The sequence below is a fragment of the Serinus canaria genome, chromosome 11 (assembly GCF_022539315.1).
Source record: "Serinus canaria isolate serCan28SL12 chromosome 11, serCan2020, whole genome shotgun sequence".
NCBI classification, from domain to species: domain Eukaryota; kingdom Metazoa; phylum Chordata; class Aves; order Passeriformes; family Fringillidae; genus Serinus; species Serinus canaria.
The window spans coordinates 2,228,051-2,246,079 of NC_066325.1; the positions used below are offsets into that span (position 1 = coordinate 2,228,051).

General features: G+C 39.4%; 1 protein-coding gene across 1 annotated transcript in view; it reads left to right on the forward strand.

Moving 5' to 3' along the window:
* The window catches only part of LOC103821145 (transcription initiation factor TFIID subunit 4-like), a 145,325-nt gene that overhangs the window by 55,226 nt on the left and 72,070 nt on the right, over positions 1-18,029 (forward strand). The window contains exons 11-12 of the mRNA XM_030227644.2: positions 7,727-7,857; positions 9,735-9,860. Coding sequence (XP_030083504.1) covers positions 7,727-7,857; positions 9,735-9,860 — 257 coding nt within the window. The remainder of the gene's footprint in view (positions 1-7,726; positions 7,858-9,734; positions 9,861-18,029) is intronic.

Here is an 18,029-nt window from a genome sequence, read left to right on the forward strand (position 1 = left end):
CCTGCAGTAAATCTCCAAGCACTCGGCAGGGATTCTCTGCTTGGCAGGAAACACTCCCTGGCCTGGGGCTTTCCTGAACAGCTCCGGGTTACAGGTTCGCAGAGGCGCCTGCTCCAACCACTTCCTTGGCTTGGCTCTTTTTATCAAGGTAGCAGCTGAAGTTTTGTAGTTTCTCCTTTCCTCACGCTGTCTTCTAGCAGCAGACCAGCTTAACAGTACAGCAAGACAACATTGATTTAATTATTTATACATTTAGTTAGTAAGACTTGAAGCTTTTATTCAAGGGACTGAAACCAGAAGATTACAGCTAAAATTATCTTGCTGTTTCCTTTGCCTGGGATCACTGGGTTATCTTGCACCCCTAGGAAACTCTAATTTTAATAATCAGAACTAGGAGTTGCTGTTTGCCCTACCACTGTTTAACAAGCTCTGCATTCAGTTTTTAGTACTGAAAATCTGTCTAGGGCACTGGGAGCCCCCCACCCCAACAGAACCCCAGGGTATTCTGAACCTAAACAACCTTAATCTTTTCTTCTCCTGTCTTCCATCCCTCATTCTCTACTTAATATTTAGGGTTGGGTTTTCCTCTTGATAGCACTAGGAATGCAGTATTGATGGATGACTTTGTGGGCTGAGGACACTGCTCTGAGGTTGGGAGAAGTCAGTTCAATAATTGCCATTTGTGCTTCTCAGGATGTCAAGGCCCCTTTGTACAGCAGAGTTGTTTCCCCTCTGTGTTTAGTCAGCCTGGGACTGCTCAGTTTAGAATTATTAATGCACAGTATTTAGAATTATTAATACACAGTATTTAAAATTATTAGTACACAGTATTTAGAATTATTAGTACACACTATCAGATAAAGCTCCAGTTGCTTTCTCTTGATTTCATGGCTTGCTTTCTGTACAGACCACACAAGCTGAGTCTTTCACAAATACTGCTTATCTGGTTTCAGAAGGTAAACTGCTCTGCCCCTCACCCCATTTTTTTCAGTTTGCAATTTCCACAAGTTCCTGTATATTGTAATTCCTGAACAGTGTCTACTTAACCAGTCATGCAGTATTTAGTTATATGTAATTGTACAGAGATGAAGGTGTTTTAAATGTTTCACTGCTACATCTACAGCAGTGCCATAAAATGGTCAGGTTCCCTTATGCTGGTGCAATGAAGGAATAGAATTCTTTATTAGAGAATTGCATGGTTTGGGAGGCTGCAGGGATTGAAGTGGTTGTGTTCCCAGTGCATTGCCTTTCCTGGTGGGGAAGCTTGCAGGGGGACTGAGGCACAAAACTGTGGTGGCTCTTTTGGGATAACAGGAAGGGGCTTGAGCCTCAGTTACAGATGCAATCCAAGGCACAGCCCAACTCTTTCTGGGATATGGGCAGGATGATCTGCTTGCTGGGATGTGGGTAGATCTGGCCAGATGCTTCCTCACTGCATTTTCCTAGATCTGATGGTGTTGAATGAGGTTAAACAAAACCTTAAATAATGTCTCAGACTGGAGGGGGATGGACTTTGCTTTCTATTTTGTGGTGTGCAAGCCAGCTGTAATGGCAGAAGGGGTCTGGACCTAACAAGACTGATTCCAGTTGGATCTTGGGCCAGTATTTCACACACAGAATTTAAAGTTCAGGAAGTTGCTCCTGGTGTTAGGGTGACAGGAGCGAGTGCTTTCTGCATTTCTGACCTGTGGTTAGGGCAAACAGACTCTAATTATGCACCCTCCCAGTGTTGCTCTTGAAGGACAGCTCAAGCCCTAAATCTGAGCTGTTTAACTGCTTACAGCCAGTTCTTCAAGGTTTTCTTGTTTTGAGTGTAAACGTAAAGAGATTTTATACAGCACTCAATAATTTATCACATCAATAATCAGAGTCAGACCTGATGTTTTACAAATAATTTTTTTTAATCTTTGATCTCAATCCTGTCAGTCCTCTTATACTATAAATTATTGAAGTAACTTTTTGATTCTTTGAAAGCCTATCTGCAAAGACAGTATTTTTCTTCTGCTTCCCAAATAGGGCAGTACCCTCCTTATGATTTGTTTTGGTTTTTGATCAATAAAATATAATTAAACTTCTAAAGTGCAGCAAAGCCAGTGACTTTCAGATAACTGAGCAGATGATAGCAGAATTTTCACTTCATGAGACCTAAAAAGTTTTCAGTTACAAGGTTTAGGTGCTTTTATATTTGTAAAAAACAATCTTGTGCTACTGACACATATGCCAATATCAGAATAATATTGCTGAACGTTTTTTCCCTCAAGGTTTTTGGAACTTGTATCTAAGTTCTGACTTTACAGTAACTCTGTTGCAATATGAAAAAATTTGAAATATAATATAGTTTATTTGTAACAAAATATCCTAACACACTTCTTTGCATGCTCATATACTGTAGATCTTTATTAAATTCTAATTGAAGCAGGGTTTGCTATTAAAGCTTCCAGACCTGCAATTAAGAATTAACATGTAGGCAGACTTTATTGTGTTGTTCTGTAATGCTTGGCAGATTCAAAACTTGCAATTTAAGTACAAATTTGTCCCTCATATTTCTCATGTAGGATATTGTGACTCTTCAGTAGCATCTGATGCCTCTGAGGGTGTGCTGTAACTGAGTTCTGCCACAAAGAATTGAAGTTTTCTTTCAATCAGTCATCAATTCTTGATTGTCTTGTACAGTTCTGGTGTAACAGAGATCTGGCAAGAGCACTTGAATAAGGAGTATGACCTTAGTTTTGTCTTTAACAATATCAAAACTTGAATTCAACTGGAGAGATGGGTTAAAATTATAGCTTGGAGCATTTCTTTGCTCCAGCTCCTTTTTTTCTTTTTTCTTTTTTTTTCTTTTTTTTTTTTTTTTGTTAACCTTGATGATGTTTTTATCATAGCTCTAGGAAAAGTTCAAAATTACATTGCTAAAGTAATTTTAAAGACTTGAGGCATATACTTGTTATCCAAAATGTCTAAATTTAACAAATGTATTATTTAAAAGCAAGCAACTCTTTTCAAATTCCACATATGATACTTCTGATCACAAGACTGCAAGTTAAGATTGCCACATCATCAAACTTTAGGCACATTGAGCTGATCACCTAAAATCAGAAAGAAGTTAAACTTTTTAAGAACAGAGGACAGACAGGGGAAAGCACTCTGTTGATAGAAGTAAGTTCTTTTTTTTTTTTTAATCTATTTTTTCTCCTTGGTTTCTGCACATATTTAAATGTATGTATTGTAAAGATCAAATGGTACAGTTAAGACTGGAATTCAGAATGCTAGGGCCTAAATAAAAATATCAGTTGATGAAGCCCATTGTCCAATAACTTAATTAGAAAGATGAGAAATAAGGATATTTGTGTTTTGTAGTATAATTAGCTATGTTTAGTAGAAGTATATGTATATCTGTGGATTTAGATTATGTATGTGTATCATACATTTCTTAAAAGTATAAATCATATTTCTGTTCCACATCATTATCACTCTAGGGAATCTTGTAAAGGGAAGAGTGGAGTAGCCTTTTCCTATTAACAGTGGGAGAAGTAATCAGGGCAGACTAGAAGAATGTGTCAGGAATTCCCCATTTAGAGATAAGTGTTGTTTTCCTTTGATGGCAGACAGCATTCCAGTATGCTTTTTATAAATGAGAGTGGATAACTTTTATACATTGCATTTAAAGAAATTTATAAATAAGAGTCGATTGCAGGAGAAATGGCAGTCAAGAAAAAAAAAGACAGAACTAAGACTTTAATATAGAAACATATGAAAATTAACTGTTACCAGCCCGTGCATAGATTCAATTTCTGTGTGGCATTTTTTGTGAGTAGCAGAAAGCAGAAAAGGGCCAGGCTCTGAGCAGTGGTATCACAGCATCTTGTGGGTCTGTGGATTCAGCACCATGGTGTGAGCAACTGTGAATGAAAGGAAAAGCAGGCCAGCATTTCCAAGTGTGGATGAAGTTGGTAATTTTCCCACCCTTGCCCCAAGTACAGTCCAAGTATTCAAGGAGTGTGCCAAATCTTGGTGTAGTATGCAGCTTTGGATTGCAGCTGCTTCTGACATCCCAAGCTACCAGGGTTTAACTAATGTAATTTAGAGCAGGGAAGATGTGATGATGCTTCCACACATGATGAATCATGTGGATGACAAGATGACTTTTTAAAAATCTTTTTGTAGTCTGATTCCTTGATGCTAATTCATTTGGGGGAAAATTGTATTCTTTCCCCCTTATCCTGTTTTCCAAAGAATTTTAGCCTTAAGTGATTGAATATTCCTTTTGCCTGTCTTCTTTCCCTTCAGGTCACTTTTGAGTGGATTGATAAATCAGGAGTTAGATGGAGCCCCCTCTGTGTGCCTGAGCTGAGGGGGAAGTGAACCCATTTTTTCCTTTTCTTTGCTCTTCTGCCTGGTTGGCTGCCAGTGAGCTCTCTGGCACAGACTGGCCAGGCTCAGGGTCCCTGGCTGTGCTCAGCTGGACAAATGCTGGACAAATATGGACTGGGAGATGTGCCAGGGGATGATCTGAGATGGAGGAGAGATCTCACAGTATTGTGCAGTAACAAGGAATATGGAAGCACATATGCAGGAGGGCAGGAATCATTGAATCACTCCAGTCCCTTGTTCAGAGCTGGATCAACATTCAATTTTAAACTGGGTTGTTTAGGGCATTAATTGGCCAGGTCTTAAAAACTTGAGAGGTGGGACAGTATACAACTTGTTTGTGCAAAGTGTTCCATTATTCTTTCTTCCTGAAAGAATTTTTCCCCATAGCCAGTCAGAAACAGCTGTTTCAGTTTATGAATTTATTTTTCATTCTTCTTCCAAGCAACCTTAATAAAGGGTCTGGCTCTATCTCCCCAGTCAACTTTCCCTTAAGTATTCTTACTCCAAGAAAAAGAACCCTCATGTTCTCCTCCTGTAGGTTGTGTGCTGCAGCCCCCATGACCATCTTGTTGACTTTTCCTGGATTAAAGTTTTTTTAAGCTTTTCTTGTACGGGGTGACCCAAAGGTGCAGGGTTGTGGGTGTGGGCTGAGTGAAGAGGAGGGGTTGGTTGCCCCTGATTTACTGCTTTGCTGTAGGTGCAGCCCATGGGTGCCAGGGTGCAGTGCTGGAACCTGGGTAACCTGCTGGCCTCCAGGCTCTCCATGCATTCCCCCAGGGCTGCTGACCCCAGCCCACAGCATTCCAGGGAGTCCAGCCCAGGCACAGGGCTTTGCACTTGTCCTTCAGGAGTTCCATGAAGTTCTCTCATTTCACTGGCCAGGTCCTTTCCCTCTGCACTGCTTAGAGTGGTGCCATCTGCAGACTTGGTGGTGGTGTCTCACCCCGGAGGTCTCTGAGACACCCATTAAAAAGGGTAAGTCCCAGGGCAGATTCCCAAGGGACTCTATGGCCCCTGGGTAGTTTTCTGGACTTGGGAATGTTATGTTAGGGGATTTTAGGAGAAGGAAGTTACTGGGATATTGCAGAGACTGATGAAGGACAAGAATCCTAGGGCATAAGATAAATCAGAGAATGGTCCATAGACTATGGTTGAATTTCTGAAGAGTTAAAGGGACAAGAAGAGTCCCATAATGATTGACTTTATTCAGAGTAAAATTCTTTGAGATTAGAAAGACCTTTATTGTGAAAAAACCCCCAAGATGGCAACAGTTCTTGTTATAAAAGGAGTGGAGTGTGTGTGTTTTCAGGGAAGTTGGGTAGCTGTAGTTACACTCAAATTCAAAGAACTGTAACAATTACACATTCTCACCCTTACCTAGAATAGGGCAGAATTTTCCATCTCCAAGCCTCTTTTCTGGATACTAGTTAATTAAATGTCCCTTCTTACTTGCATTTTATCTTTCAGACTAGGGTTTTCTGAGTGATGGCTTTGCTTACATGTGTTTGTGTAGTACAACGGTGTGTGCTCAAATATTGCCAGTCTGACTTGGAGGAATTGCTCCTGCCTGTAGGAATTGTCCTCCCAACTTCAAGGACTTCATTTGCCTGGGTGGCATTTGCAGCATTGGGATTTAATGTGTGTGTCTGCGTGCCATTACTCATTCAGCTTTCAGCAACCTGAGCGCAGCTCCAGCTCCATTACACAGGACAAATTGGGCACTAAGAAAGTTTTCATTTATTTTTTCCCCCATGATAAAGCAAAAAATTAGTTAAAAATCATATATACATCTTGCTGAAATCCTTAAGGTAACATGTAAGATAGTGAGTCGGTGATTAAGTTAGTTTAAGAGGTAAAGACTTCAAAGAATCCCTAAAATGAGCACCAGCGGTAGCCGGAGTAGAGAACCGTGCTGGGGAGGCGCGGCTTGGGAGCGCGGTGGGGCTGGTGCAGCCACGGCTGGGATGGGAGGGAAGGGAAGGGGAAGGGGCAAGCAAGGGGAGGGAAGGGGCAGATCCCGATGGAGCGGGAGCGAAGGGAAGGGATGGGGCAGATCCCGCTGGATCGGGAGCCGGAGGAAGGGAAGGGGAGAAGGGGCGGGACAGGACGGGGCAGGTGGCGGCTCCCCCTGGCTGCGGCCCCGCTCCGCTCCCGGTGCCCCCCGCGCTCATTTCTCCCACATTCTTGAGCCGTGGGTCGGTTTCTTGCTCTGGAATTTAGCCAGGGAAAGGAAGGGACGCCTCGGAAAGCCAACACTCGCTCTCGTGCAGCCGAGGTCGGCGTTTGCTCAGGGACCCCTCCCCAGAGGAGGATTCCCCTTGCAGTTGGCTCTGTAGGAAGCACTGAGCGAAACAGTCACAGATTTCTGTGTTTTGCATAACCCTTCATGTGTCCCAGCCGAACTGCTTTTGAAAGTCTTGTGTCCGTTCAATGGAAAACTGACTCAGCAGATTTATTCTTTGGTGGTGGTTCAGTACCAATGGTCCATACAAAACACAACTACCCGTTTTTTTCCTGTGTGAAATATATGTATCTGTGCATGCACACAGGGAGTTTTCTACCCACAAAACTGTCCTGCTGGCACCAGGCATGCCTTTGTAGGGCTGTAGTTTAAATAAGTACATATATTCAAATATCTACAAATTTATATCCAATACTTAGTAATTATTTTGGTGAAATGAGGAGTCCTTATTCTTTTTTTCTGTTTTTTGGATGTTTTTTAAATATGTAAATGCATTAGACTGTAGACTGTTTGCTTTTCTTATAAACTCAAGACAAAGTGTCAAATGTCCAGGTAACCTTGAATATGTATTGAGGGGACAGCTGGTGTTTCTAAACAATTCTTTTTAATATGACTTTTTTTCTTTGCCTTCAATTAATTGTTTGTTTGTTTGTTTTTTTTCTCTAAAGAATTTCTGTTATCAGTACTATGCCAATAGTGTAGGCTAAAGAATGCTTTGGGCTGCACCTTCACCTGCTCAACACTGAAATTCATCTGCACTAGTGCTTCTGAAAATAAAGGAATTGTTTTTCCTGTGTAGAACAACTGAGAACTCAGATTGTCTCATACCCTTACATGCCTCATTTTAATGTGCCAGGCTAAACTTCAGCAAAGTTCTTTAGTGCTCTCAAGTGTTACAGAAATTCTCTAATTTTTCTTTTAAATCTGTAGAGTTGCACCCTTTTCAGGGGGTCATGAATGTGTCACCAAAGCCACATAAATACACTGTCATGGGTTTTTCTATTCAGGAAAGTGAAATAGTGATGTGAAGTCCTTTAGAGCTTTGTTTGTGATTTGGGTTTTTTTCCTATGGGGGGTAAGCTAATTCTGTTTTGTTTTGTTTTTTTGCTTTAGCTAAAAAACTAGGAATTACTGATGTGCCAGCTGAGGTGGTTACTTTTATTTCCCATGCCACACAGAGCAGATTAAGGACAGTGATAGAGAAGGTGACAGTGATAACCCAGCACCGGATGGAGTCGTACAAAGTAAGTGTGCCAAGGGGTTTGTGCTCACATAGCCACGTCCTGCTGTCCTGCTGGTGCTGCACTGCTGCCCTGAGTGCAGCTCTGCTCAGCAGCACTCTGCCATGGGCTCTGCCTGGCACTGCCTGCCAGCTCACCCTCTCCTCTCTGGGGCACTAGGGTGGGCAGTTGTTTCTGTCCTCTGCTGAAGTGTCTGGCACTGGGCACGTGCTAAGTAAGCTATTTCTGCTCATGGATTGGGAGCAAGACTTGATTCCTGAAGCTCCTTTTGTGCCCAGGGTATCCAGGAATCGGATCGAAATTGCTTTAGTATTTAGGAATCTACAGTAGCTTTCCTGGATGTGAGAAATGTTAATACTTTACAAAAGTTGCCAATGTCTGCCTTAGCAACTAAAGAATTCAGCTGTAAATTCTTCACTGATTCTTTTGTTTGTGATTGTATTCCTGAAGAAAATGGAAACAATTTTGATATCTCAAACCAGGGGGAAATATAAATAAAGATCTACAAACCAGTTTGAAATTCAAATAAATTAAACTTCTTTCTTGATATATTTGAAATACCTTCTCCAGTAGAAGTAAGATGCTTGTTAGTTATTGTAGTTGTTAGACTGGTGTCAAGGAAGATGGCAATAACTAGTTGTGTGTTGACTAAGCTGTGTTTTGATTTTTTTAGCATGTGTTTATATGTTGAGTAGCTCTGGTTTAGTTTGTTCCTTGGTTTTGTGTTGTACTTTTTAGTATTCCTGGAGTGGCACTCTAGTCAAACATCTTTGGACTGTGTCTTAGCCTACCTATTTCCCAAACCTGGGAGCCCCATGACCTGAGTCACGGTTGGACTAATTCCATGTGATATTTGCAAAAACAATAATCTCTGGGATCTGTGACTATAATCAATGTCATTGTGATAGAAAAATGGATTAAAAAATAAAGGCCACTCTTCCTTGTTATTACCTACACTTAGATCTTTCACTGCAAGTGATGGATATATTCTGCTATATTGGATTAAAAGTAAATATCCTTGTTTCTTTTCAGTATTTATCATTTTCAGAAGTGTTGAGTCCCTCCTTCCTTCTCTCTAGGATGGTGTCTGAGAAGAAAACAGTTTGCTTAGTCCATGTGAAGCCAAAGAAGAATTTAAAACAGTGCCTTAAAAGATCCTTAGGAAAAAGATAGTGTTGCTTTTGCCTCTGATTGAAATGTAGCATTATCTCTGTGTTGTGTATTTTTCTTGGTTAATGATATTCTTTGATTTCATAGCATGGTAGTCAGAAGGAGAACATTAAGTAGATAAATGGGATGAAAATAATGTGGAAAACTTATTTTTCTGACTGACATTCTGAGTGTTCTCCATGTGGCTCATGCTATAAACTCTCCTGGTTGCTGTGTGCTAGGAAAACTAGCATGCTCTTAGCTGTTATAAGCTTCTGTTTTAATTGGAGTTAGAAGCTTATTCTCAACTGAGTTTTTAGCTTTAATGCTTTTATAATGCTGCTTCTTGAGAAGTCTGTTACTAGTTCAAGATTAGTACCAATGCAGGAATTATAGGTTATGAGCCTGCTTATAAACTATAGCTTGGATTATTCAGTAATAAAGTTAAGCATTTTAGATATTTTCCATCATTAAGTCAGTTGGTTTTACTTTTTCTAACTCTTTCATGTATCTGGTGCTGATAAGTCAGTTCTTAAAATTGCTTAGATATCAATGGAATTATCAGATTCTTACTGTGTTATTAACCATAGGCTGGCTTCATTCCCCCAAGCCTAAAAAATAATCCTTTTATTATTAGTACAATGGAAAGATTTTAATGTGTAACACTTGCAGTCTTTGGATGCCTGGTGTGGGTGAGGTGGCTGTTGTCCCAAGGCTGTCCTGTTTTCCAGGATGATGAGTGGTACGAACAAGCCACAGATGTCCGATCCCAGCTGAAGTTCTTTGAGCAGTTGGAGCGTTTGGAAAAGCAAAGGAAAGATGAACAAGAGAGGGAAATTTTGCTGAAGGCTGCCAAGGTATCACTTTCACTGTTTTTTAGCTACTTAACAATCCATAGCCTTCAAACAATTATTTAATTTTGTGATGTGTGTTTTCCAAGCACATTTTATTTCTGACAATGAGGAAGGTGCTGTTGGTGGAACACCACACCCTGAACTCATGGTCAGGCTCTGGTCTGTGCTGGCTCCAGACCCCCCTGCCTGGGATGCCTCTGGGTTCTCCACATACAGCTCCAAACTGGATGAGTCCTTGGGAACACAGGAGACAGTGGCTAACACTTCCAGAATAATTCTGTGAAATGATTTTTGCAATTGCCTTTGAAATTTAATAGGTACCAAGGGTTTCTGTGCCACTGGAGAATCATAGCTTACACTTCTGGCCTTTAAACAAATTCAGAAAATTCTGATTAATTTTTTTAGAAACTTTTTACTTCTTAGATTTTTAGACTTTGTTTTAAACAATTTTGTTCATTTGTTCATTTTCATTTAAATGTGTTCCAGTCTCTTCTCTGTAACTGCAGCGTTTGATCCATGCCAGTCTTCAGTTAGCTGCCAGTGCTCAGAACTTGTTCCTTTGTAACTTTAATTCCAGAGACTGAGTGTTCACAGGTGTGATAGAACAAACTCAGATGATACTGTTTCAAGAGCACATAGGTATAGATAAATCTCTCTGTAAATTTAATCATATATATCATATCTAACTGCAAATAAGTTCATCCCTTAGTTCTTCCATTTCTAATTGTATTTGAATCTTCATTGAGTTTATTTATTGTATATTCTGAAGAGGTTATACAGAAACAACTCAATGTTTAATTGTAACAGCCTCCTGATTTTATGCCATTAATATTCACAAATTGAGAGATTAAAAAATAAGCAAACCAAACCTTGCTTATTTAGAAATCTATTTCTCAGGCTACTTTAATCTGTCCTGTTTGTACTCTTAATTTATAATTGTTCACATTATCAAATATTCCACAAATTGTTACACAACATAGATACTCTTTAAATGTTTTGATAAAAACATATTTGCTGTTTTCATGCTTAATTCCTATTTATTAAAAATAAAGAAATACTTTATTTTTTTTCTTGTTGTCTCCATTCAGTGACTGCATCTTGGTGAATAATTTTCTGTGTATCCTGGTGCTTGTTAGTTACATTGGTGGTTTTTTTAATGGACACTGAGAAAAATGCAGTAGCTTATAGTCCTTAGTTTAGAAATCTTTCCCTGACTGCACAGAGCCTTATGCAGGCTGGACCTCCTGGTGTTCCTTCCAACCTGAATTCCTTCATGAATTGATATTCTGTTTTTTGGACAGGTTTTTTTGTTGTTGTTTTAGTCTTGGATTATATGAAGTCCTGTGAAGTCTAAATTTAGGAAATAAATACATGATCATCAAGTTTGATTCCTATAAAATACAGGAAAGGCAAATTTAAGAATTCTGCAACAAAAAAAAAAAAAAAAAAGAGGAAAAGAATACCATAATTTATTTGAAAGAAATTACCTTAATGAAATTCTTGAATGCATACTTCATCTTCATAACCAGGAGACAGCTTGGAAGAAATACACAAAGGTGAAAAATAAATGAAGGTGTTTAAAATCCAAAACCAAAGCACAGAGTAGCCACCAGCAGTGCTGATTTATCAGTATTACTCTTTAGAGAAGACACTGTGGACCCCGTGGAAGGTGCTTATGCAATGCTGTGATTTAAAAAATAAAGTAGGAACTGAGTTTGCTTTGTTTAGCTGATGCTCCCCAGTCAGCTCTGATGGATGGGTGACCTAGTGCAAGGCTTATGTAGGAGACAGTTTGGTAAAATAGGGTCAGATTACTATTTTTTAGTCTAAATAATTGATTTTCCATTATTTCCTTAGATTCTCTGGTGCTGCTCAAATGCAAAAGCACCCATACATGAACAGAGGTCTTTGTTCTGAATTCCTGTGTACTGATTCCTTAGCCAGGATTTTGCTTTTTTCTGTTTTTTTTTTCTGTTGTCTGAGGAGATCTCAGCCCCTGTGGTGACAGTAATGAAATGGCCACAGTTCAAGTCTGCCCAGCTGCCTGGTGAAGTGACACCATCAGCACCCCCTTGTCTCTGTGGCCTGGTGACATTTGTGTCTGCAAAGTGGGAGATGCTTCAGCTGGCTCTGGCTCTCAAACACCCACCCTGCAAAGGCAGTGTGCCCCAGCCACAGCCCCTTTGTCCCCTTGAGAAGCTCTCTGTAAAATATAAAACACTTGGGCATTTAAAGTGAAATTTCTGTTTTCCTTCCTACAGATGCTTAAATCTAAAAATCATATTTATTTATAACTGCAACTTCTTAATGTGCCTTTTAGAGGAACAGCATGGTCTTTTATCTTGGAAGTGTTTTGACAGGTTATTGTGCAACATGTTTTTAAGGTGACAGTTTCAAAGCTTCCTGCTGGTGGTACCTCATCTGCTCTCTCCTATGGAAGAGCATAAAAAGGTTGAACTTGCACAATGAAAATTCTTTTTTGATTATTTACACTTTGGAGCTTTGTTAACAGCCAAAATTCAGGTTTTGATGAAGAATAAGATAGTGAAGGAAATGTTTTGGACATCGAAGCAGAAGGGGTTAAATTATCTACTTTGTAACAGGATAATCAATGGAGAAGATAATGAAAATGAAGGAATGGGTTGAAATCCAAGGAGAGGCAGCATGAGTCTTTGGGAAACCTTAAAACTGATCAGGTAATTCAGCAGTGCAGTTCAGGAAGGAGTGAAAAAAAAAGGTGAATCATGGCCAAAGAAAGTGTCAGGTTTCAGGTTTTTGTGATGGGTGGGTTTCTTTAGGAGGAGAAAGGAAGACATTTGGCACAAGTGTTCTGGTTGATTTGCAACCATAATTTCAGTTGGTACAGTAGGAAATTATTGCAGAATTTGTAAGCACTCAGATGGGCTTGGTTTTGCTTCAGGAAATGTTTTTGGAAGAAGGAGAGAGATCAAATCAGATGAGAAGGTAGAAGGAAACAAAGTTAGATTTCAAAAAATAATTTTGACATTCTGAGAAATGTCACTAAAGTTAAAATTATCTGTGGCACTACGTGAGTGTCTGTGAAACAAAGCAGCAGTGTTATTTAGCTGGTTAAATGAGGGAATTTTACAAAATCTTATGTCCCATGCCTGGGAAATACTTGAGAAATAGAAACTTAATATCACAAGCTGAGAAGCATTGTGACTGATGCTCTCATTCCAGTGGGATATTCTGGGGGAAGACAAACTTGACAAGAAAGGAAAAATCATGGTATGCTGCAGTAGCAATGCAACATACAGTTTCTTTTACATTTATAATCTGAAAATTGAAACTACTACTGCTCTGTTGCAGGAGCCAGAATGACCTCCTGCACCTCAGGGATCCTGCATCATATTCCACAACATTCCATAACCTTCCACAATGTTTCAGTGTCCCACAACATTCCAAAATATTCCACAGCATTCCCTTACCAGCCTTGAACATGTGGCCCAAAGCTTTTCTCTCCTTTACTTTCTAGAAGCTATTTTTATTGTAGAAGTGTTAAAAGGTCCCCAGAGTGTGAGATCCAGGCACCTCCTGCTGCTGGAAGAGCTCCTGTCTCAAGCTCCCAGACAATGTGGAGTGTCAGCAGGAGGAGCTGTGCAGGGAGGGACTGAGCTGCCTTCTTGTCACTAGTTTTGGGTTTCCTTCCTGACATGAGCATCACAGGTGGAAAAAAATGGCCCAAGGAGGGACCATCTTGTGTAGAAACACATCTGCAGAGCACAGTCTCTTTAAAGGAGATATTTGGGAGAGTCAGCTCTTGGCCCTGGTTTGTTTTGCCAGTGGGAGCCACTGGCTGTTGTTGCCAGGTGTGTGCAGAGCCAGACATCCTCTCTGAGCCTTTGGGGATGGTACAGCAGCTGAGGAGAGTCTTAAGGCTGCAGAAAGGTCAAAAGCCAGACTAAAATCACTTGAGGAATTTACCTTTACATTTGACATGGTGTGTCATGTGCAGATTAAACAAACAAACAAACAGAACAACAAAAAACAAACCCAAACCAAACCCAACAAGGCACTGGTCTTATTGTAGTAAATCTTTATTCTTGCTGCTTTCAGAGCTATTTCCAAAACCTGGAAGATGTAGGTGGTGTCTGTCAAGTTGAATGAAGTTCTGGTTCTGGGCTAATAATGGAAATATTTCTGGCAGTAGAAGGAGCAGGAGGTTGTAGCTGATTTGTTGTTGTTTTTATTTCTGAAATTTTTTTTGGAGAGAGTGGTGACAGTAAGGAGTTACAGCTTGGGATTGTCCTGGCTCTCAGAAAATGAATGAATCATTCTTCTGTGTTATAATGTATGATAAAGTGGATCACAGTAAAATTAGTGTGTTCATTGATCTGCTCAAACTGGCTGAATGCCTGTGCATTTTATGGTAAAATAATGCTGAAATTTAATTTCCAGTATATGCATTTGATTAGTCTATTATCTTGAGTGTTATGTATTAGTAACACAAGTTTGTCAAGTTCTGAGATCTTAACTACAACTCTCACAAGAGTAAGATGTGTTCTGTAAAGAGAAAATTTGCATAAGTAAATGGAAAATTATGTTTAGAGTTGTTTGTAAAGTTAATTAGCATTTATGGGTGATTGGGTAGTACTATAGGCTGAAGGGCTTTTTTATGGAGAGATCACTGCAGTTTGGTGCTGCAGATTCCCTTCCTCACTGCTGTGGTGGCTGGGAGGGGCAAGCTATTCCATTTCATCCTTTCCCTCTTTGCCAGAGCAGTGATTCAGTGCAGCCTCCTGCCTGCATCAGCTCTTGGAACTCACTTCTGATGGGAGCAGAGCAAAATGGGAATTATTGCAATGAGATAATTTCTGAATTTTTAGGAATTTGTTACTGCAATTTTAATGATTTTAATATAAATCATTTTCAGACCTGTGCTTCTGCATTCCACCTCACCATGGTTGTAACACTGAGCAAGGTTTTACCCTCAGCTATGATGCTTTTAACTTTCACTTTTTATTAGCAAAGCTAACGTGAAAGCAAAGTGTTTCATGTTGCCAATTTAATTTCTTTAATTAAAAGTGAAAGTTATAAGCTGGTACAGCCGTGGGTGAAGTTCTAATGTCATCAATGGGGAGAAATAGTTATAAAATTGAAACTGTTGGCACAGCAGTGGCTCTTGATAGTACAGCACCTGCAGTTGTGACTCTTAACATTATTTAGTGCAAAAAAAAGAATTTGAGACATTCAAGACCCCCAGTGTATCTAAGGGGGCAGCAGAGCTGCAGGTGCCTTAGTTGGGATCAGATGTAGCCAAATGCAGGAGAGACCCTGTGGGGCATTTCACAGCACAGGTGTAACAAGCTGAGACTTTAAAGTCCTTACAAATCTAAACAGAACACTTCATTTTGTTAGTGGATCAAAATTTAGCAACAGTGCAGCTTTGACATTAATAATCAAAGTGTTGAATAATTGTGGTAATGAAACACATCAGGAGTACTTTTAGTCTGTCCATCTGCATAGATGCAGAGTATGCTCCAATTTTAAAAAAATTGGTGCATGTTTATAAGTATGGTGTGGTTATAAATACCCTTATAATTCTAAAAGCACTGTTGCTTTCTAATTTAAGACAATTCTGTGCAATCTGAAATACCCTTAAAACTCCACTGTTCCATGTGTAATTAGATATCTCTTTTGTGGCCTCCTGCCTTAACACAAGCCAGGGGAAGAGCTGAGGTTTGGAACATTAAGGAGTTTGGTAACATGTAAATGAAGCCCCTTATTTCTGTTGTTTTGAAGACACAGATTTAACATACACTGCTTTTCATACTTTGGAAGTCCAATATTTCCATAGACATAATGTGATCTGTGCAGTTTTCAGTTTCCAGCTCAAGAACTCTCTTAACACAAAGCATTTGGTTCTTCACAATTAAAATATCAGGTTGTCTGGTCTAATCAAATATTGGTGTTTGGGAGAAATGTCAACAAACCTGGTTTGCTGAATACATTCTCAGCAGGAGACAGCATTTAATATATTTAGAAGTATGTTATCTGCTTAGGATCAGTCCTGGGTTTCTCTAAAATTACTATGGGAAGCTTGCTTGCTTTTAAAGGTGTTTATTCATCAACAGGAAAATACATTATGGAAATGCAGCCTGCTGTATTTACAGATCTAGACATGATGAACAGGGAGGGGAAGGCAAAGGAATTGTGATAAAGTCCTTGAAAGTATTTGGTTTGGTGGGTTCTGTGATTAGTGGGTGTTTCCAAAGCTTTAGAGGAAGGAGACATTGGTGCATTAAAAGAATGTTTCACAAAACAGGTGAAGTGCTGCATATTAAGATTTGGATGTTAGAGGTAAAGGAGAAAAAAAGAGAAAATCCAAAATATGAATTAAGTGGAAGAAAAAAGTTAAACTGCAATTTAAAAAAAAAGCTAGGAAGGATTAGTCAGCTTGACAAAAGAAAGTGTAAAATAGTGAAATAATTGCTTGGTGATGTTGACATGTAGACAAAGCACTACAAGAGCTGAGCAGCAGCAAAATTGTGCAAACTCTTCAGAGGAAGGGAGAGATGTTCACATGTGGAATGGAGTGTAAAGGGAATCCAGTGACATTTCTAAAGCTCATTTAGGCACCTCTCTTAAGCTTGACATTTGCATTTGCTTATATTTGCTTTAATCTGTGTTGCATGAACATTGGTGAAGCCTTTTATAATTTACATTAGATCATAAAGTGAAGAATTAATGAGATAGTTGATGTTTCTACTTGTACTTTAATACATTTTAGCCTCTGTATGCTGATGATTTTATTTCTAAAGCTTACTGGCATGGTTACCAGCAGGAAAGTATTTTAGTCTTAAAAATCTGCTTTAAAAAAAATCTGTTAAATTTTTTCTGAACACAAAAGAGTTAAATTCCTTTATTTTTTTAGTAGTAGTGATACGTCCAATGTAAATTTTGAATTCTGCTTGTTTGAAACAAGAACTAACCTGGATTCCTTGGAAAAGCTCTTTGGCAAGGATTCAAGCAATAATTAGAAAATCATTCCATTATTCTACATGTAAAAATAGTTCTATCTTCACCTTCAATCTGGGTTATATATTAAACTTCACCTGGTATTTTAGATGTTCATTTTTGAAACAAGATTCCTGTATTTGATATTGTTCAGGAGCTGAGCTGCTTTCACCTCTGCAATAATTTTTATCATATATTTACTGTGAACAAGCTGGGGGTTTACGTAGAGCAAATTATTTGCTTATCCTGAACTCCAGATCTGCTCTTATTTGGTCATTTTCTGGGGAAGAAAGAAAAAGCCCCAACTTTTAAATGTGTTACTTTGCTCTGTAGCACTTGCAGAGTTTTTCCTTCAGTTATGGAGCCCAGGAAATTGCAGTGCTACTTTGCATCTCCTGCTTTAATTTTTCTTACACTGTCCCCAAACACTAAGTACATCTGGTGTGTTTTCCAGGATTCTATCATTTCATTGTAGAAAGTTAGGAACAATATTAGAAGTCTTAGTTGGATTCTCTCAGGACACTCTGCTTCCTCCTAAAGCTGCTGTGCTTTCAACTTGTACTTTGCATTTGGCAAATTTGCAGCTTCATACAGGAGTGTAACAGTGCTTGGTGTTTCTGTTCTGCTTTCACTGGGAGCCTCACAAGGCAAGAGAAGTTCATTGTACATTTATAAATTTATCATCAAAACCCATGAAAGGGCTAAATATGCTTTTCCATACATCTTACTGGAGAATCTGAGGCTCCGGTGATTGAATTGTTCTTGCAAAATGACAGCAAGGACCTTGTTCAGCTCCCTTCCTGAGTACTGACTGAGCTCATCTCCTGGAGAAGCAGCTCACTGACTGGGCTTTGTTACTTTGGTTTTTGACCCAACAGGTATAATCAAGTTCTTACTAATTGCTGTGTTGATTAGAAACCCAGCTCTGGCAGACCCACATATTTAATGAAATACCTTTTTGTCCTTTGAACATTAACTAGATCACATTCATCTACATTTTTCTTTTTGTCTGGCCACAGCAGTTAGAAGGAACCTCAGCCTGTGTTGGGTGGAGTTTCTTCCTTGGTTGGCACAAGTCTGATTTGGTTATTGGCCACCTCAGATCGCAGTTTGGCATTCAGTTGCTGCAGACACTGCCCTGGCCAAAAACCTCTTTTGCCAACAGGCACAAAAGCACTTGGAGATGATGTTGGG